The following is a 22377-nucleotide window of genomic DNA, read 5'->3' as shown; positions in this document are numbered from 1 at the left end:
ATGTAATGGCATAGGAAGAGAGTGTGGCACGGGAAGGATGAAATCCTAGTTTCAACACAAATCAGTCTCCTAACTACTAAGTATTTCTGGCGAAAGTAGGATGAAAGATGTTTATTCTGGAACTGTTACAAAATTTCACAGTCTTTCATTAACGATGTCCTGGTTAACATTCAGCAGTACAAAATGTGTTAATCACAAGGACTGATTTTATTTCAGGTTGATGATACACTCAGTATCCTTGGCCCAGTAAAAGCAAAAACAACCAACAGGAGCCTCGTTACTATCACTGACCCAGAAAAATCACTGCTGAAGCCTCTCAGTGAACACATAGCATAGCCTGAAACTAACCTTTTGCTATCCCTTCTAATCTGGGAAATCATGTGCACATATGCATTTAGGGAAAAAAAAGGCTATGACTCACTGCTGTGTCACTTCCATTTGTATGCTGGAAGAATGCTGTTCATACAAATGGTGTTACGGCAGCGAAAAACGAAAATCTGAGTGGTGAATCTGTTCCTGGCTACACAGTGAAAATGCACCAAAGCCTAAGGGCCTGTGCCTTGCTTTAAACCCTGTGATTGTCTTGTTGATTTTGCATGAGAATGAACTCAAATCAGAGAGTGATCACACTGCCCTCCCTACCATGTGGGGAAAGGGCTGATGTGAACTGTACCACAGTACTTCAGGTGTTCTTTTTGGTCTGTGTTTTAAGTCATGTCAAGGAAATCAAAGCGTGGGTATTTGTAATAGCATTTGATTACATTAAAAAGCCCCAATACAACACAACCTAACATAACCCAACCCAACCCAGAACTAGAAGCTAATCAAGAAACAGTATCTGTGACCTATTCTGTTGCAGAAGACACTCAGGCAACTTATTAGAAATCCTTCTCCACCTCGATTTTACTTAAAAGCTCCAGGTATCTGCAGATGACAACTGCCTGCATGTTACTTGTAAAGTCACAATTCCTATTACTTTTGTGCTTGCAAGATATAGCCAAGAAAGGCACATTAATGACTCGATCTTTTGCAGCTGTTCTTTTTCTCTTCAGATATAAATAGGTCTAAGAAAACAACTTCAAAAAGTTTTATTAGAGAATTGTGCAAAAAAATGCTTTACTGTTTTCTTTTTTTTTTCCCCCAGTTTCCAAAAGAAATGAGGTTTATATGCTCATGTTTTATGTTCCCTGGTGACCTTTGAATCTGTTGGTCAATTTGGGCATGTCTGACAGAGGAACAGAGGTCTCCAAGGTCATTAAGATTTTGAGAAAATAGGCAGCCTGGTTGAGAAGAGATGGACTCCTCTTTTTGTTATGCCCCCACTGAAGGGCAGGCTTCAAGGTGTTCAGAATCACGAACTGCCCCAGGGCAATGCAGTCTTCACACAAGGCCACAGAAATCCAGGTGGTACCCTTGGTACTGCTGCTACTGAAACAAGCTTGTTTTAATGTTCCACCAAAAACAAAGTTAGTACCAAGCAGCTGATTTTGCCCATGACTACTACTTCCCTTCACTCTCCTTCCCCCATCTATGTTTCCTTCTAAAACCTGACATAAACAAGTCATTCTAAAGAAAGAAACCTTTTCAGCTGTAGATAGTTTGAGTGCTATTGCAGTTCTGCTAGCTATTTAAGAAAACAAACTCCAAGAACACCTTCCTACTTTCCAAGCATGGTACTAGATCCAAACCATGGACATCAAAGCAGCCTTTGGTCCAAGTTCAGTGCTCTATGGGTCAGACGTACACATTAGAATTTGCTGGTCTTGTCTGAAGAGAACTAGAGTGCTTTTGCTCTCTGCTAGCTGCACTCAAGTTTGTACAAGTTTATTGCTGTTTCAGGCACTATTTCCTGAATGTTTGGTTGTATCATCCAATCCAATGCATTGGGTTTTATGAACAGCTCTCGCAGGTCCCTCTTCCTTGAAAGCAGCAATGCTGAAAACATGGTCATCAGTGCTTCTCTTCTGTGATGCTGATGCATCTGAGGAAATGCCTGATCCCTGCTTAGCTTTCACTGGCAGCTGTGTTTGAGAAATCAGTTTGGAGTGGGTTTTCCAGCAGCTGAATCATTTATCTTAGGTCTTAAACAATGGCACAGCCTGACTGAAGTGAATGTAAAGACTTCTCTTGACTCCACTGATCATGGAAACAGGCCTGTGTTTTCTTAAGTTGGTGTGGTTGCCTTGAAAGATGGCAAGCAGCTTTTACAAATGTATGGCCATTGTCACCTGTTTTTTATAGCTGTGGCAATGAAGTATCCCACACACGATTCCATTTTCCATCTCCAAAAACTAATGGTCTGTAGAAAGGAATAGCAAAGAAAGAAAATTACCTGAACAAAAGCCTTTGTCCTGGCTCCTTCCGGATAATGTTTAGTTTGTAGTAATGGCGTAGAGCTCTGGACATTTTCTCATAAGTCATATTTGTTCTGTTCTGTTTTTTTTTTCAAAAGAAAAAAGCAAAAATGTGGTGAGATGATTCATTAAAACCTGCCTAAGCCCCAAAAGGAGTTGCAGAACTATCACAGCTAGCTAAAGTAACCAGGTCAGTTCAAGAAATTACATGTTCCACTCTTCTCTTTGCAGGTCCATTCTGCCCCCACAGCCCTCATCACCAAATTTTTGTGCATCTCTTTTCAATCAGGGCAATTTAAACAAGAAATCTATCAAAAATTCCAAGTGAGGTTTTTCTACATTTTCTTGAAACACAGGTAACAAAAGACTTAATTAACTACAAGAGGAGACATTAGATGGAGGGAGGTGCTTATGCCAAGAGGGATGTGACGGGCCTGTTCTTAAAGAAAACACGTTTTGTAAAAGCCTAAGAACAGTGGCAAATACACTGAATCTGTCAGCAATCCCTGCTAAGAGCACTTTTCCTCTGAGATTTCCCTGCATTAACTAATTAATGCTTACAGAACACTGTAGAGATTGACAGCCCATTTGTCCTCTTGTTATACAGGTGTAAATCAAGAAGCCCATTAGATTGTAAATCAGGAAGCTCCTCCCCTTCATTTTGGGAGCTGTTGACCCCAAAGGCCATAGCCAGAGCATTGTGGTATACTGAAGTATGGCCCTGCTGAAGCTGAGTGTCACAAGGCAAATGTGATGGGCACTGGCAGAGATGAGCAGCCCCCATAGTACTGACCTGGGATAGCAGGATCAGCCCCTTAGGCTGTGCCTACATGAAGAGCATTTTGCTGGTCCAAAGAGCAGTGCTTATTATGCTGGCAAAGAGACTCCTAGCAGAGACACAACTATCCTGGCAAAGCTGTGTTTGCTCAACTATAAAGCACCCACCTTGCCATGAGCAAAACACATCAAACTAGTACAAGCACGCTTTTGCTCTGTGAGCCTCCATGTTAGGAGTTTGGCTTTATTAAATGAGACTGATCCACCTGCCTAAAATGTTCCATAAAAGCAGACCTCCCCTGCTTGCCCTGACCACAATAGTTCTGCTAAGAGAGGCCTCATAAAGAGCTCCTGTAGCAATTAAACACTAACAGGGACCATGTTTTCCCTGCAAAATCTGGATTCTTCTCATTGGGAAGCCCCCTGAAATACTGTGTGTGCTTCTTCCATTTCTTATATGCCAAAAGGCCACTGTTTTACCCAAGCAGCTAGTCGTCTGAAGTAGCTTCAGTTTTAGACACCCAGTATGAGACATGATGGCACAGCCCAATTAGCATGTAGGTTGGGTAAGGGCACAACTCTCCATTCCCAGTGTTGCAGCTCTAGGACAGATGTTCTTGGAAGCAATGTCACATGAGAAAATCTTGACCTTATAAAGATTATAGGCTATGTATGCTGATATATAAAATCAGAGAATAGCTGAGGTTGGAAGGCACCTCTAGACACCACCTAGTCCAGACCCTCTGCTCAAAGTGAGATCAACCAGAGATGGGTGCTCAGGACTGTGTCCAGTTGGATTTTGAATATCTCTAAGAATGGAGACTTCACAGTTTCCTCTGGGCAACCTACTCCAGTGTCTGACCATCTTCCTAGTAAAACAGTCCCACACTTGGGATCTCATGAAACACAACACGAGGCAATGTGAAGTTCCACACTCCTCAGGTCATTCCTCCCTTGATGGAGGACTTCGCACTGCTCCTTGCTAAGTTTCATAAAATTCCTGTTAGCCTGCGTCTCCACCATGTTCAGATCCATATGGATGACAGCACAACTGTCTGGTGTATCAGCTACTCGTCCCAGTTTTGTATTGTCTGAGAACCTGCTAGAGGTACTCTGTCCCATCATCCAGGTCATTAATGAACACATTGAACAGTACTGCCCCCAGAATCAATCCCTGGGGTAACATCACTAGTGACTGGATTTTGTGCCACTGATTACAATCTTTTCAGCCCAGCAGATCAGTCAGTTTTCAATCTACCTCACTCTATTCTTGTCTAGGGCATACTTAATTAGTCTGTCTATGAGGCTATTTTGTGAGACAGTCTCAAAAGCCTTTCTAAAATCAAGATAAGCTATATCCACTATTCTCCCTGAATCCACCAAGCTGATAACTTCATTGTAGATGTATGTTACAGTGGTCAAGCACTTCCCTTTTGTAAATCCACGCTGACTACTCATACATTCATATGAATATACTTATACACATATAGATATATCTATATGTAACTCAGTCTCAAGCTGCAAAAATCAGTAACTGCTTTCCAGAGAACAAAGCAGAATTGCCCTATTAAAAGGAAATACACACTCTTGCAGCATTTCGTGTCTGTCACAGGACAGTGTTTGAAGTCTGAAAGTTGGTACAGACAGGGACACAGACAGAAAGCTCCTGCCAAATTATTGAACAGGGCTCCTTGTAGACCACATCTAATCAGAATATCCTTAGCATCAGGTTTCCAGAAGAGATAAGATGCCTTGAGAAAGACGGACTGTTAATTCTTGCACTCCTAATTTTATAATTACGTGCATTTATATCTAAATGCTTCTAAACCAAACCAAGAGGTTTTTCTATATGAAGACTAGGTTTTAGTGCTTGAGGATGGGTGGTTTATATTTCTAATGTATGTAGAATGAAAGATTCTACATACATTAGAAATATACTGCTTTCCAGCAGTAATTTATATGCACATCCTTTCTTCGTTTTCCCCCTGTTTATAAGTGAATCCTGTAATGTTACCAGAGGTGAAGTGCTGTAGGAGGAAAACTGCATTGCTTCCTTACCTTGTGGTTTCCCCACAGCCGGGCCAGCCCGTTGGGATCCACTATCCGAAATATTTTGGATTCCTTATCTTCCCATCGGATGAAATTTTCGTACCGGCTGTCAGAAAGCAGCTGATAAACGTAATCCCAAAGCAACCTACAGTCTGTGAAGAGAGAAGCAAGAAAATACTTTTTTTTTTTTCCTTGGGATTAATTCTGGAAACTTTTGGGTGGATGTGTAGTAAAAGGACAGTTGGGATCAGGGCTGAAACAGCTGCTGCAATCTGAAATGCAAATGGCTTGGCTGGTATTGAGTAATGTTTGCAAAATGTACTGGAATATACAGCCTCTTCTGATGCGTCCTAGTCCTTCTGACACTGACTGAGCATCTTTATCGCATTAAAAGCTGTGTGAGATGACCTGCTGACCTTAGTTGCCTGTTTATTGTACTGAAGCACATAAAACTACCACCGTTGGCCCTGATGCTGTTGCTGGCTGTTTTAGTGGAGAAATCAAGAATTTTGCAACCTGCTCTCCTTGTTTGAGACTGCCCCTTTCTGTGCTAACATATGAGTTCTAAAGCATGGGCAATATTACAGCTTTCCTTTGTATACTCCATGTAATACAAAATTGACACCTTCTCCCATTTTAAATTTGATTTTTATTTTTTCAGGTTCCTGAAAAAACCCCCCGAGTATTAAAATTACTTAAATGCTACTGAGTGGGTAAATACTTTCTATTTGGATAATTGAATTGGAATTTCCTCTTGAAAAACACTACTTAGGTCGCTAATTAAAGGTCTAACAGAGATTTAGGTTTGAGTTTAGTGCTTTTCAGTTTCATGGCAGTCTCTTGAGACCGAGGAAGCCAAGAGCTGAGCTGCTCCTACTTCCTGTTTGTGAAGTGTGTGTGCACAGCACAGCATAACTGGGAACTATGAAATATGCCAAGAGAATTGTACAGAGCTGGGGATGTTACTGCTGCCAGGGTTTTTATAGCTCAACTGGCCAGATTCCTAAGATGGCCACAGGGTTGCGTTTTACTTCGAAAGCAGCACCAACCTCTGAGAGATGGCTTGTTAGAGTTGTTCAAGGGCTGGCAACCAAAGACATCCAGCTTACAAGTGCTAAAATGGATTCTTGTCAGCCTGTATTTCTATTCCTGCCTGTCTGTCTGGAGCTGGCACGTGTTACAATGGGGATGATGACATGTTCAGTATGAAAATATAAAATGCTTTTTGAAAAAGTATATGAATAGCACATTTAATGAGCACACCTTAAATGGTTAGATATATTAACATTATTTATGGTATTTTCCCACTTTCAAACAGTCAAGAGTATTTCTGAAACCTGTACTGCCTCTAAAACCAGTGCCCTTACTACAGACTCTTTCTACCAGTCCTATGAAGAATAAAGCAGTCTATGACATCTGGCAAAAACTGTTCTAGCTGAAACTACCCTGATGGTCATCTCATCCATAACATCTACAAGAGGAAAAATGTGAAAGGAAAGAGGTAGACTTTTTAGTTGGAAAAACTTTATTTTCATTAATGTTTTTCACAGAAAAACATTTTCCACAGAAAAATGTCCATTCCCCTTTGAAATTTTTCTAGGTTTTAATTAAAAAAATAAAACCTGGGGACAAGTTTCCCTGGACTTCCCTGTGGGAGGTCTGTAAAAAGAGCCTGAAAATGAGAGGCTACCACTTTAATTTCTGTTACTCTCCCTCTCACAGACTCGGAAAACACAGTTCTTCCATTGCCCTTCTGTCAATATTTTTGGACACATATACATACACATATTAGAAGAAACCTTTTCTAGACTTCATTTATCAATCAAGAGAAGGGAGATTATATTGCTCTACTGGTTTGTGCCTTTTAATATTGTGTGAGGTTCTCAGGTAAAATGATAGTAAGAGCCAACATAAGCGATTCCTTGACACATGTGCAATTCATTCCAGGACTCTTTCAATGTCAGAAATTTATAGAAAATGTTTTTTTAGTGCAAGAATCCTTGGGCTCAACTGGAGGGATGGCGCTCCCGCAGAGACAAGTCAATGTCAGGCTTTGTCATATTCTTGAATGTCCAACCTGGATCAGATAGCCTCTGATTATAGTACCTTATAGCTAATATTTCCAAGTGCTGCAGAGATATGATTTACACTAAACTTTACTTTCACCTCATTATTTCCAATAGGCAATATTAGTTTTAATCTCTCTCTCTAACAAACACCCCCACCGGCTTCCCTTTCTTCACAAAACCAAGGAAGCACACAAAAAAATCAGCCTAAGATGTCTAGGTGTCAAATAGTTAGATTAACAAGAGAGCTTCAGATGCTAAGAAGAGATAGGATTCAAGTGCATATTTGTTTTTTGTTGTTTACTTAATTTTTAGAATGGATTCAGGGTAAGCTTGAATATAAATATACCTCAAATGAGAAGAACTCAGATCTGCATCTTCAGATCTTCACAAGGAAGTCCTAAGTGACCAAGGACTTGGTCCCATATTCTAAACTGACTGAGCTGCTCAGACTTGCAGAGGCATTTAGTAGGCTGGTGGAATTTGCAAAAAACTACAACCACCAAAGTATGTTAGACTGCTGTTTGCTTCAACGAGAAAACTGAAAATCCTTGAAACCTCTGCTTGGTTCCTACAACCACTTAAAAACTTGTTTTCAAACGGTATAGTTGTCTATCAGCAAGTTTAGATATATGACTCAGTTGCAATAATTTAATGAGCATCAGGGCAACTATGGTAACTGTGTCTCAAGCCACTGCAAATAGGAAATAAAAACCATTAAACACCAGTAGGAAAGATTCAGCTCCTTGCATTTCTTCTCACCAGAGCTGAGAGCTATGAGCATGCACAGTGTTAGTTATCGTGGACCAGCTGATGCCTTGCAGCACACTTTCACACTTTAGTTATGTATGAGCTTTGTTTGCAGAGTACCTAAATCAGCTTGCCTGCTTTCAGGTTTCACATGGGAGACCTTTAGGAATTTGAGCATGGGCACTCTGGGACTTTTTTGTTTGATTTTAACCACAGATGATTTACACCCTAAGTATCTTTCTCCACAGACTGCAAGGTAAAAAAGTAAAAAGGTCCTGGAAGGGTCTACTAGCTGACAGAGGATCAGCAAACGAAATAATCTACCAACAGGCCAGCAGAAACCATCTTTAATAGGATATTACAGACTACAGGTCAAAGACTACCTGATAACTCTTAGAGACTGTAATGCATTTGGATTATAGTAGAGCCCATTTGAAGTACACTGCAAGATTATGAAATAGGTCAAAACCCAAGAAGAGGCAATGGTAGAAAATGCTTTTAAAAGGAGCTTTTCCACTGAGAAAAGAGGCATTTTCACAAAAGGCTGGTGAAGATGATGGACAATGCTCTCAGGCACATGGTGGGATTCTTGGGGCTGTCCTGTGCAGGGCCAGCAGTAGGACTTTGATGGTCCTTGTGGGTGCCTTCCAACTCAGGATATTCTGTGATTCTGTGATATGGAAAGTTGCATCCTCCAGGAAGGTCAAAATTGTTATGCAAATTTTCAGGAAGGATAGAGAAACAGAGAGGAGAACTTGTATGTGGATAGTTGTTTTGTAAGAGTAAATCACTTGTATGAGGAAAGTCTGGATGGTGTGAATGACTCCATGAGAACCAAATCACTTCCTTGGTTGTCAGAAGGCCTCAAAAAAACTTGCATGAGGGGACTCTCCACAGGGTGTGTGTTGGATAGTGAGGAATGACAAGAAAGCACATGGATGTTTCTGAGGCCAACCAAGTTTAAAATTGTGGGAGATTCAATAGGAGAATTGAGTCAGGGCTGGTACCTAAATTGCATGCTGCAATTTCCTGCCTTTTGGCTACAATAAACTTACAGAGAAAATAATTGTGCCTCCGTAGCACGAGGAAACATCATTTCCCCCTAACATGCACATACGTTTTTTCTAAAATGAATTCAGATGGTTGAACTTTGTACAGTATGAAGGTAAAGGGATTTAGCTGTGGGTAGAGCTGGGTCTAAGAGGCTTTAAGGTGATGCAGTATTAAACAATCTAGCCAGAGTGGGAAGGTGGCAAACGGCCCAGCAATGTGGCAGGCTCCTAAACACTGGAATTTCCAACTCCTACCATTTTCTCAGCTGTACAGACTGAACTACATACTTAGCTGGGCACTAGGGCAAACTGTACCTTCAAATGGAGAGGAATGGCTACAACCTTCCTCTTGCAGCTAGTGCTTCTAGAGGGACTTTTATAGTTATGCTTGAGGTAGTGATAAGGTGTAGAGTACTTAGCTGGTTCTCAAAATGTCTGTTATAAACACTGCCCTACATGTGCAAGAGGCAGCAGTTTCACACTCCTGCAAATACAGCTATGTATGGTACAGTCCTAAGGTTGGCAGACCTAGAGTAAAGCCTTGGGGGCTGCCTTTCCACTCAGTCTCTTGGCTGCTGCTTGCCTGCCATAGTTGACACTATGCATAAGAAGAACAGGCATCTACCCAGCTCTGGAAAGGGTGGGGGAGATGAGACAGAGCAGTTGGGGTTTACAAAATATAAAGAAATCTCTCTCATAAACAGCAATTTTTATGGTTTAAATGCTGGCTTCAAACTCCACTCATAGCAGCACACTTGCCTGTTTGCTGTAGTTTTAACCCCTCCTTTCACATAGCAGAAGTGCCCAAACCTCAGCCACTCTTCCTTGGCATGGTAAAATTCAAATTTCTCTTTTCTGGTGAAAAGCTCTGTTTACTTACAGCACAGCTTTGGTAATGCTACATAAAAGGGGAGACTATAAATATTGTCATTAAGAATCCCTTGTGACACTCAAATAGGCACTGTGAGTCTGTATTACAGATTCTTCATTTCGCATATTGTTTAAGACTACAGGCACAGTCTTCTGAATATACACCTAAAGAACACTGGCATGTAAATACTTCCTAATGGCTATATGATAAAATATCCTTTAGAATTGAAATACCATCTCAAAATGATCTGTAAATTAAATATTACGGATCTTAGGTTCCTAGTATTTTGACATTTGTCCAGCCATTATGAATGACTTCTCTAGTATCATTTGGCCAAGGTCATCTTCACGTCACGGTAGTGAGAGGTCTTACATCTTTCCTCCCTAGGACTAAATAATGCTGTTAACAGTATAGGCATATACTAAAGACCTCTTTTGTTCAGAATTTAACATTCCCATGCAATATTTCTTAAAATACACACTGTATCTGAGGTCTCTGTTGTTTAAAAGAGGCCTATGGCGCAGAGCTGGCCCTCTTCATCTATCAACTACCAAAATCCTCTTGTAACCACAGAAATGTTTTGCAAGACCCACTCACATCTTGCACTGAAGATCATTACATAAAATACATTTGATCTGGCTGCTGAATGACTTGGAACCCAAAGCGGCTTCACAGAGGAAGAGATGCCAAAGTAACATTGTCATATTCCCTCTGACATCAGCTGAGGCCTTACCCCTTGCTGAGTAGGTCAGCCTAAAATTTCTCCAGCATGATACCATTTGACTTAAATGGTTCTGTGATTTCTACCAGTTCTCCCCAGCTCTCTAACCCTAACCCTTTATTTTACAAGGTGGTTTGTGCTTCAGCTGCTTTTCTTTAGAGTGATGCAAACAATGGCTGTTCACAACTGAAAGTAATGAACAGGATTTCTCTAGAAGTTCTCTAGTACTCTGGTTTCTGTAAGCACACCTGAAGCATGTGTGAAGCTCAAATGGTGACGCTCACGGTATCAAAATGATGAACTGATAAAATTCAGCTGGTGCAAGAAGAAGGTCTTGATGTCCCTTCCATTTTATCCTCCATTCTTGCTGCTGCTTACCTCATGCTAGCTCTATTGTTAAGATTTCTCTATGAGCTGACTTAAATCACTTCAACAGAAGAAAACAAACCCCGCAAAAAACATCAGACATCTTTCTGTTATTTCTGCAGGTAGGAAGATCTGATGAATTCTAATGCCAGGACAAAGAAGGTGGCAAGACCACTGGCAGAGCAGGCAAGGGTGGGCAGAAAAGAGGCAGAGGCACAGGAGGTCCCACTGACCTTCAGCCTGTCTGTGACCATCCCCCTTGCTGGAGAAGGTTAGTAAGTGTTTGAGAAGACTACACTACTTTGGAGCATCTGGATTTGTTTAAATTGTAGCTAGAACCAAGAAAACACAAAGGTTATTGGCTGTTGTATGGAAAATAAAAAAGACTGGGAGAGAACTCCTAAGTCCTGGAGTGGTTTACGCTTGGCGTGGAGATGAGCTGTAACTGCACTTTCACCACATTGTTAACTGTGCAATAGGCACAGCTCTCTGACAAGTCAAATGAATCTTTTGGCTACCTAACTGGTGCATGTAGTTCATCAGACTGGCTGATACTGTAATGTCTTTCAGGAGTACAATGACAACTACTCAGTTAACTCGCTTTCATCATGCAAATGGAGAGGGAGGAAAAATAAAGCTGTTGCAAAGGAGAGGAAAGACATATGGATAGGCCTTATCAAATCAGCTCCTGTATTCTTGCTGAAAACCTCTTCCATGGTAAAAAAAACAACTGGGAAACAGAAAGCACACTGAGAAAGAAAGACAAGTTGAGCAACACACTTGGTGCAGGTAGCTCGCCTTGCAAGCTGCAGTTTGAGATGCAGATTGAGCTCTGGGTGGGAGCCCAGAGAGACCAAGAGGTGGTGAACTGCCAACCCTCTGCGTAACAAAGGGCATGAAGATGGGTGGTACCAGTGAGCTGGATGGACACTGAGAGACACAGCCAGAGCCAAAGACTCCAGAGGAGGTGTGAGACTTGCCTGGGGGTAGACTGTGAGGGGATAGCCCAGGGGTTCTTTTGTTGGGGGTCCCCCTTGGAGGTACAGAATAAATGTTGTCTGACTGTGTGAGTGGGGTGTGTGGGAGCCACGCAGGGACCCATCAGTCACTGGAGACGCCCGTGGTGAAGGGACTTCGGTCCCAGCAGTGAAAGTCTCCCACCCTGGGAGTGTGACTGCCAGAGAGTGTGGGAATGGTCAGACTGGGGAGACTTCTTTAACAGACAAGCTACATTAGAATTACTGCTGTGCTGAAACACAATCCAGCCTCAGTATCTATCTATGGCATATTTATTTTAGCAGACAAAACTAGAAGAAAAAAGTAGCCAAGTCTCATGATTAAGGGGTCAAATGGCTCTGAGGACTGGGGGAGCACTGACGCTGAGATAGAGCAGTCCTGCTCACCATTGTTTGTTAATCCATGTTCAGGTTACTGCAGGAAAATAGTTTTCTTTCCATGAATGTTGCTGCTGGAAGCAGGATGTTAAGCTGGTACAGTAAAGCCAAGATTTTTTGTGGAGAAACCTCTTGACAGACCACTGTTTGTTCAACTCTACATTCAAGCTGGGGCTGAGGATAGAGGTTGCCAGATCACAATACAACAGCTGTATGTTGCTTCTGTTTTACAAGAAAAATACTGAGTGGGAGATCAGGCATAAGGAGAGCAGAAACCTGAGATAGTCGTGCTGCTAACAGTTGTGCTGTGTGGTTGTAAAAATAACACAGCAAGATGAGGCCAAGCTCTGTCTTTGGCAGTAAAAACATATACAGGAAAGGAGGATCCAAAAGCTTCATATCCCTCATGTGGTCATAGAAAAGAGCACTCAAATCACAAAGAATATGTAATAGATGGGGGACAGACCGTCTGATAGATGAAGACTTTGAAAGCTACAGTCTGTTGTACTAAGAAAGTCTTTTTTCTTCCTGTCCTGTTCTGCTTCATCCCCCCATCCCCACCAAACAGAGTGACATATTCAGTATTATTTCAAGGGCCATTCTTTTCCTGCTCTACCACAGTGGGAGAAAAGACCCTTGCTAAAGAAACTCGCCTCTGATTCTCTTGTGGCTTTTCCTCACGTTTTTTGCTCATGAAGGGTAATGACCAGAGAAAGGGAAATTCAACTTCTGCCTGCTCACATGCACATCTTACAAACACCTCACAACCTCTTTGACATCAGAACACTTTAGTGATGGGAATTTAAGAATTAAGAATGAAGCTTTACCCTCGGAACTGTACTTCAGAGAAGCTGGCAAAAGCAGGAGCGACTTAACTGCAGCAAAGGCATTACCAACAAGAGCAATAATTTTTAACGCCACAACGTGAGAATCTCTGCTGTATTCTGACAGTTCAGCCTTGGGTTTAGACTGCTGTTTTTGGTTTGTTTTTTTTTTTTTTCTTCCAGCCTGTGCTAGACTACTACACATGAACCTCACTTTTGTGTTCCATCAGAAAGCCCTGAGTACTCTGAGAGGTGTGAGCATGGCTGGAGGACGTGGCTCCTGGTGTGCTCCCAGAAGTCCCTCCTGAAGGGATGTCGTAAGTTGTAAACCAGTAATTTCTCATAGGTCCCTTGGAGAAAATTGAAATGTGACCTCCCCTTCTTGGGATTAAATCTCCACATTGAGACACAGCCAAACTCTCCCTTCCTTTCCCCCAATGGAGATGGAAAACAGTAGTCTAACCAGTTTAACGGTGTGCATTTGAATTAATGTAAACTGACAGAAACCTATGTATGCCACTTCTAACTGACTAGTATTAAAGGCAGACTTATATAGGCCTGTCTCTGAAGATAGTGTAGTATCAATACTGTAAACATGATAGTACATTTTCCTCGCTTAACTAAGAGGATTCAAAGTGATTCAAGTTTGCTTTGTAGAAGAAAATCTGAATTATCAACACAACTCTAGCCTGAAGAAAGCATGCAATATACAGGGAAAATAAGGGACCTGTTTTCATTAAAGGGCAAGTTTCTTTAAAAAAAGTGTGTAACATCCTGCTGATCCCAATGGATGCTTAGGATACTCTGAACCCACTTAAATGTCTAGCTGTCATATGTAAATGTTGCAGTTCAGTAATGAGAAGAATGGAATGAAATCTAAATGACCAAGCTTTCCTCTGGTTTGGTCAGTCCTGGCATCTGAGTGTACCCAAACAAGCCCTGACTGCAAATTTCTGCTTCTGTAACTGTGCAGTAAGAGTATAGGCAGCTGTGAAGCAAGACACTTCACAGAAAATCTACAACCACCTATCCAAGCTATTGCCATTCAGCTATTGTTTCAGCTTGAGTGTCATTAGTTAAACTGGCACGGAAGGCACACTTTCATGCTGAAATTAATTGTTAATGCTATGTTATAATATATAATGTTATAATGAAAACTTCTCCTATGAATATGAACTCTAAGAGCTTTGACTCTCACTCATACTTCAGTGTCTATAGTAGTCTGGCTTTCCACAAGGGCCTCAAAATAGACATGGCATATAGTGGAAATGTAGAAGTGTACATGACTGCAAGGGCAAGTGATTAAACAAGGCCAGTGACATTATCATTGTCATATCCAAATGGGAGTGACAGGGCAGCACTACACCAAGATTTTCAGGTTCTTCAAAGGCTCTGATCTGTCTGTATGAGTTGCTGCTCTACAGAAAGGAAGCTCAGCTGCCTGGAAAGCAGGCACTGAACCCTCACCACTTACAACTCAGTATGCTAAAGTGAACTACTGTTTTGGTTTTCTGTAGTTTGCCAGTCTGTAACTTGTAACCATTCAGCTGCTGTGACTGTCTTGTAAAAGCTGTCCCCAAAGTCTGTGCTTTACAAAAGCCCACCAGTCACAACTACGCTGTCAAATCCTGCTGGCATCATAAATCATGACAGTGATGAGGACAGCATTGGCAGTCTCAGGCGTGTATACAGGTAGGCAATGTTATGTGCTGTCCTAAAAAACAGCTGTGTGTTTGATACACCACAGGATGTTGTTTGCCCTCCTGGCTGTCAGGGCACACTGGTGACTCATGCTGAGCCTGATGTTGACCCGCACACCCAGATCCCTCTCTGCAGGGCTGCTCTCCAGTTATTTCTCTCCCCATTTATATTTGTGCTTGGCAATTACTCCACCCCAGGTCCAGAATCTACCAATTGGACTTGTTAAATTTCATCCCATCAATCCCAATGCTCCAATCTATAGAGACCCCTCTGCAAGGCATCTTGTCCCTCAAAAGAGTCAACAGCATCTCCCAGCTTGGTATCATCTGTAAACTTGTTGAAGTTGCATTCAACTTCTGCATTCAGATTGTTGATAAATACATTGAACAGGCCTTGCCCTAGAATTGAGCCCTGAGGAACACCACAGATGATTGGTAGCCAGATAGATGTAGCCCTGTTCATTACAACCCTTTGAGCTCTGCCCTTCAGCCAATTATTCACACAGTGCACTGTGAATCCACTCATCCCACAGCCATGCAATTTGTCCATAAGGATGTTGTGAGGGACAGTAGCAAAAGCCTTACTAAAATCCAGAACAACTATATCCACCACCTTCCCTTCATTCACTAGGTGGGTGACCTTATCATACAAAGATATCAAATTAATTAAACAGGACTTACCCTTTGTAGACCTGTGCTGACTGTGCCCAATGACTGCATTATTCTTTAAATACCTTTCAACAGTACCCAGTATAATCTTTTCCGTAATTTTTTCCAGCCCTTCTCTGAAGGCTAATGGTACCAGTTTACAAAACTTGTAACTTTGAAGTTGTGCTTAGGTTTTTACCCTCTTTACATAGGCATAACTGTTCTTTGCTTCCTTTTCACCCTCCCTCCCCACCATCCAGCATATGCTATTGCATAGTTAACTGTGCCTGTACAGCTATTTTGCACAGAAAGAAAAATAAACTAGTGTGGTGTAACACATTATAAATAATAAAGTGCATTTGCACAAAGGATTTTGCTGGTACTATGAGTTAAAAAAAACAAAAGATCATCCTTACAACTTGACACAGTTGTAAATGCTACATTGACACATCTGGAGCAAATGCAGGCACTGGGGCTCTGGTCATGGTAGCCAAGTTGAAGAGACACTGCTGAGGTGCTGTGATATAAAGTTTGGTGTCTTTTGATATTTAAGCTCTAAATGTCTACTGTTACAACTCTGCCTTTAGATCTTTCTCCCCACCAAATGCAGTGCAGAATCAAAAGCAATAGGCAGGGTCAGGCTCTGCAGAGGAATAGCAATGCTCATCCTTCTAAGTTGCTTGTATGAATGGGATAGGTCTGCTTCAGACACACACAGAGTGAACCCAGACCTTAAAGCATTTTACTGGGTCCTGATTCCAACAGGACAAGTAGTCCTTGGGGGGAGTCCAGCTGAACCTGCCAGTGCTCTAGAACAGCACTCTGCCTTTCACACCTATGCAGTCATTTTGTTAGTATCTGTACTGGGCAGTGCTTGAGTAAAGGAGTTGTTATATTTCTATCCCAAAGTTTCAGCACCAGCGTCTGCTGTGGATTAGTGAACAAGCATTTCAGCCCCAGAGAGCTAGTACAGAAGCTCTGAAAGATGAGCTAAAGAAATTAATCGTTTGGCATTTTTGCCTGGCTGACACTCGTTTCTCTCCTTAAAGAGAGAAAAGGTCACTGGGAGCTGAAAATCCAAGGAACCTGCTAGGTAATGTATTTTCCCTCACAAGAAACATCCAGAACTGTATTGGCTTTAAGTCACTGAATCAAAAGTAACTACCAGCATGTCTTTAGATTAATTTGGATGTTTCTAAGACAATCTCTATATGATAAAGGTTAGCATGAAACTAACCTGGTTGTAGTTGGATAATCCTGTAACAGCCTCTTGCAGGGATTCCTGTGTCTTCTTTTAAGCCACTAACAGGTTTCTGGTGAGATCTAATATGTCAGTTCCCATCTTCCTGCATACTAACAAGCTGAGGTGGACATGGATATATATTAAAATAAATGAAGTTTTGTGGTGAAAATCTGCCCTGGCTAAAGTCAACAGCAGTGCTCCCAAGGAAGGATGGGGGAACAGAACTTCAGGATGGCTGCAGAAAGCATTTCTGGTAGCTTTGGTTCCACCGGGACTGCAAAGACTGCCTCAGCCATGATGCACTATGAATGCCTGCAAACGCAATAACTCCCACCTCTCCTTGAACCTTGGGGAAGTACCTTTCACAAGATATCAAAGTCCTAAAATGTTTGTTAAGAAAACCTTCACAGTCAGAGGTTTGTGGGGCGTAGAATTTCCAGTCTGCAGAAGGGCTAATTTCAGGTGCCCCTTCTTGACTGAAACTGCCACCATGTTAAAAAAAAAAAAAAAAGAAACAGAAAAAAAAGAAAAAAAGATATCTCTTTTTCCCTCACAGAGAGAAATCCCTGGATATTGTTTGGGGAGAACCAAGATTGACTAATTAAAAAAATTCAGAGCTAAAAGTAAGCCATATACTGCCTGCTTGCTAGAGTCCAAGTTAGGAACTGACTACCAGCAGTGTTGCTGCTTTGAATTAGCAGTTCCAGTGGAGAAAACTGTCCATTACACTGCTCTGCAAAACTTGACTTCTGAGCTATTTTTAATATTTTAATATTTTTACATGCTGTTAACTAGATGACTGCTGATGCTTGAGTTACTTAGTTTACCCCTTGCCTGATGTATTTACAGGGGATGCAAATCTGCCTTTTGATCATCCCAACACAATGACCTCTAGTTCTGACAAAGTTACAGAAAGACTTGTGCATATTGTGTTCAGAAGATAGCTAAACATAATTTTCAAAATCAACTCTAGCCAATGATGAGTAATATAAAGATACTTTATGCCTCTAGCTTTGCTAGGAAAGTGTTAAATGGCTTTAGAAAATAAGATAAGATCTTCAACTTGAAATTCTTTGCTGTAAAAGGGAAAGTCCTTTACCACAAAAATTAATATTTTGAAAAATGATATTACCTAAAAAAGTAGGAAAGATTAGTTAGCCAGTGAGTTTTGTTTGACAGAAAGTCCTGAGCTCTACTGACTGATGAAAAATAGATTCACGCTGATATAAAAAAAGAAATTAAATAACTTTCTGGCAAGAGCTCTAAATTGAAGGCTGTGAGATGGGTGGAAAGCAGGTAGACAGGTATGTACTTTCTTTCTAGGAGGCCTAAGTATATTCTGCCATTGAATTCAACAGCTCTGATGAAGTTGAAAGGCATGAAACATGGGCCATCTAAATGTTTGGTAGTAATCCGGTTTTTTGTCACCTTTAAATTGGCTGTGACCTCTTCAGAGGGTGTATCTACAGTTCAGGGGCCATTACAATCCAACCAGAATAGCACTGCCTTGTGCCTGTGCAGCAGGTGAGGCTTGTTGGCATTTACAATTAAAGGACATAGGGCACTGATGGAAGTACACTGGCGAATTCATCAGTAGAAATCACATAAATCTAACCATGAGCCATGTACTTCCCCAATCCCTGACCATAAAGCACAGCCTTCATCTGAACTGAATGCCTGAATATGCTTCAGGTCTTTCTGGCATGAAATACTTCACCAACTATTTAAGACATACCACCCATGCTGGTGGGTCTACGCAAAGCCGTGGGACTGCAAGTGAAAGCACCTAAGCCTGCAAATATAACATTTTAAGTACATACTACTACATACTTGTCAAGCAACTGTGTTAGGCACAAATATCCATGGGCTTGGGCTCTGTTGCCCTGAGAACAACATAGGAATGGAAAGGACATGGAAGTACTAGTTACAGGGCTGGTGCCACTGGACCCAGTGCACAAACTGCAGAAACCAAAGATGCCCAATTATGTAAGAAAAAAATTAAAAAATTATCCCATCACCCGTTCCCCATATTTTTTCTTCATTTCATTTCAGACAAGGCTTTATTCTTACAGAATGTTTTCTTCTGAAAAATAAAAATTAACAACCCCCTTGATCTTCCAGTAATACTTTCTGGGAAAGAAATCTCCATCGATGCAACCAGCAGACTATTTTCTCTGCCACAACATTATTTCTTAACTTGCTGAGAACAGTGTGGGTAATAAAAATCAAAAGGAGGGAACCAAGTGTCAGCCAAGCAAAAATGCCAAAAGACTAATTTCTTTAACTCATCTTTCTATTATGTGAAAGGATCATGGTCCTTGTTATGCTTGATGTTGACTAGATGGTAAGATATGTATCTTTGGAATTTAAAGTGGTAAGTCTTAAGAAAATAGAAAATCTTCCTCATTAAAGCTGAGGCAGCACCACATCTGTAACAAATTTAAGGCATGTAAGGACAAAAAAGAACAAGGTGTTTTAAAATGTACCTCTGTGGACATGTGTAATACCCCACAGGAACTGGGTATCACGTTAGGTTACTGCTAACATAAATACATGGAATGTTTTTGGGTGTGGTGTGTATTTACAAATTTTTCTCAAAAGAAATTGATTACTGCGGTATTCAGCATATTTCTGAAGTGGCTGGATTCCCCTTGGCCCTCTCCCTATCTATTTATAGTTCCCTTATGAGTACAAGAAGCATCTTCTGTAACCTCAGCTTCCTGAGTCAGTCTATTGTGATGTCAGTTATTTACGATAACAAAATTGAGACAGTGCCTGTGGCTTGCATGGGACAAAGACAACCTTGTTTCTGTAAAAAGGGACAATCCTATGCGAGAAGCACAGGAAAGGCTATGAAGCAGGACTCCTAGGTGCTATTTCATTAATCCTGCCAGCTCCATAATGGGCTGGACATTGCACTGACAGAGGTTTTTTCCTTTCCATGGTATTGGACACTAATGTGAATGCAACTTTTGGAAAACTACTTCTCTGCAGGACAAGGCTTTGGAGATAGGTATCTTGTGAAACAAATGGATTGCTAGTGGGTAGAGAGACAGTGAGTGTCAGGATGCAAATGATTCAATACCAATTACATGTTCTGTGGTCACAGGTAAGTCATTCTGCACCTCTGCTGACCTGTCATGAAACTGGTTTATTAATATTTAACTGTCTAAGCCACAGATGTAGTGAAATTTGCAGAATGCCAGTAAACTCTTGAGGTCACAGAGTAGCAAAAGAAAACGAGAAGCATGGTTAGTTATGAATGAAGAGCATCAACTTTGGTGCAGCCTCGAGAATGTCACTTACCTGCTATTCTTCCAATTGGCATTGCATGGTCCTCAGGAGGGGATACAGACACCATGATGTGGTTCATATAAGCTAACTCTTCTCGGTGGGACAGGTTGATTGGCTTTACTTCCCTGTGCAGCCCATCCTCAGACAACCTTGGTGGTTTGAAATCGGAGTGCCTGGGGTTCAATATCAAAGGATGCATGATAGGGCTGGGCATCAGCTGGATGACCCTGGTGTTCTCCTGGCGAGGGCTGGAGGGCTTCTGGAGCACCTCAGAAGGAGGCGGGCAGTGGTTGTTTTCTACTGGGGACACTGAGAGAGGATAAGGCTCTTGCTGGTTGTTCTCATGATGATGCCTTGTTCCCGGCACCCTGTCGGCTGGGGAGAGGCGACGGATAGTGTTGTCCATAGGGGACTTGAGTGGTCGCTGATCGGGATCTGGTGATGGACGGTGGTTGTTACTGATGGGCGATCTAGAACGATGCAACAGTTCAATGGTTGGGGGGTTGTGGTGGACTGTTTCTGCGGATGGTCTTGAAGGTCTCTGGACAAAGCTATCTGTGGAGAAAAAAAAGGTCCCAAAAATACAGATTGTCCACACTGTGATTAAGGTGTAGGAACTAACTCTCCAACTCCTAGCCAGGCTTACTGGGTACTGCTGTCAGCTTGGAAATGTTGACCTACAGATGCCCAGAAAAACATCATGTAAATGCAGATAGTTACACATAATGTAATCAGTACTGTGAAACAATCTCCTTCCACCACCATGTATCAATAGTTCCTGGAGAAATATGTTAAGAGAAATCCCATTATGAGAAGCTGACCAGTACATATGTGAAGAGTAAAATCTGATTTAGTTGTACTAACTCTGTTTCTGTGTAAATGCTTTGAAACTTATCTCCTGCCATTCATGTCTCTATGTGTGGTTCCTGTTACTGTACCACAATGACAACAGTAAGGTAGAAGGCAAAGACAAAAAGGGAAAATGTCTGCAGGAAAATATTGGGCTGTAAGTTCTAGATGGTAGAGGGCTCAGGTCAAGGTAGAGAATAACTCAGTCTGAAATACAGATTGGGTTATTTAAAAAAAAAAATCACTGGTAGGAAGCTCTTTGTGAAACACTAGTTAAATTTTATCCCTGCCTTCATTTTAAGAGCATGTAACATCTACATAAGGATATTTTCATCTTCTTTTGTTTAGTCTATGCTGTCTATTGATGGGTTGTCCCATATAAGCACTTACATGTCTTCACAGCAGGAGGACTTCTAGCATCATGTTTGCATAAGCATACTTGCCCAGCTATGATGCTTAACAGTAGGGGGGAGATAAACCACAGCTCTAGGTCAGTGTCTTTACGTACTAACAATCCTCTCACAAAATTAAAATGTTTGCCAGTGCAAACTTTCAGGTTAAGGCCATCAGTTTTGACTTGGGAAATTACTGACAAAGAGGAAAATACCACTGGAGCACAGTGACTAACAGGTCTTTATCTGAAAAACAAAGATCAAATTTCAGTGCTGTTTGTTGAAAGCCTTGGATGATGACAGAAGAATACGTGTCAAAAGCTCAAACGTGCAGCTGCTTATTTGTGGCTGCTGGTTTGTTCACTCCACTTTCTCTGATCCTTTAAGGATTCTTTTGCTCTCTTGTCAAGGCAGTGATACCTGCTGAAGACCCCAGATTGCCCACAGTGAAGACCCCAGGGCTCCCACTGCCCTGGAACCCAAGGCAGGCACTGGGAAAGGGAAAGGTGTGAACAGGAAAAGCTCAAGTCCTGAGAAAATGTAGTGCAAGGCAGTGACATAGCACCAACCCTTTTCCCTACTCAACAGTCTGTTCATGCTAAAGTCTACAGGAAAACCTGAAGTTTTAGGCAGAACCTACATTGCTCCAGAACACTTACTGCACACACCTGTGGTCCCAGACAAGAAAAATCCGTTTGTAGAGCTATTTAAGACATTCACAGTGAAACAGCTGGAGGACATGAAACTTCAGAACTATATATTGTTGTTGTTTAAACACAGTTTTAAATACAATCTGGCCAGATAATGTGGAATAGCCCAAATGAAAGAAGATCAAAGAGGAATTAACTTACAACTGTATGTACTTCTGTGACTGTCTTTTCTTAAAGTCTCCTTTCTTTGCCACAATAGAAAGAAAATCAACCCCCAAATTTTATTCATCATCCTATCTTCTACAGACCATCCACCCTCATCATCAAATGCCCTGTGCTCATTATTGGCATGTAAATATAGACCAGAATATTGTATT

The 22377-nt window shown here is 41.5% G+C and overlaps 1 protein-coding gene across 5 annotated transcripts in view; it reads right to left on the bottom strand.

The window, feature by feature from the left end:
* Nucleotides 1–22377, bottom strand: part of LOC135414011 (transcription factor ETV6) — a 135530-nt gene that overhangs the window by 6836 nt on the left and 106317 nt on the right. For all 5 annotated transcript variants that reach the window (XM_064654236.1, XM_064654237.1, XM_064654240.1 and 2 more), the window contains 3 exons: nucleotides 20122–20664; nucleotides 5190–5332; nucleotides 2333–2433 (listed from right to left, as the gene is read on the bottom strand). In XM_064654236.1, the coding sequence (XP_064510306.1) occupies nucleotides 2333–2433; nucleotides 5190–5332; nucleotides 20122–20664 (787 nt within the window). The remainder of the gene's footprint in view (nucleotides 1–2332; nucleotides 2434–5189; nucleotides 5333–20121; nucleotides 20665–22377) is intronic.

Source organism: Pseudopipra pipra, chromosome 5 (genome assembly GCF_036250125.1).
Source record: "Pseudopipra pipra isolate bDixPip1 chromosome 5, bDixPip1.hap1, whole genome shotgun sequence".
Lineage (NCBI taxonomy): Eukaryota > Metazoa > Chordata > Aves > Passeriformes > Pipridae > Pseudopipra > Pseudopipra pipra.
This window is presented reverse-complemented; position numbering and strand designations above follow the sequence as displayed.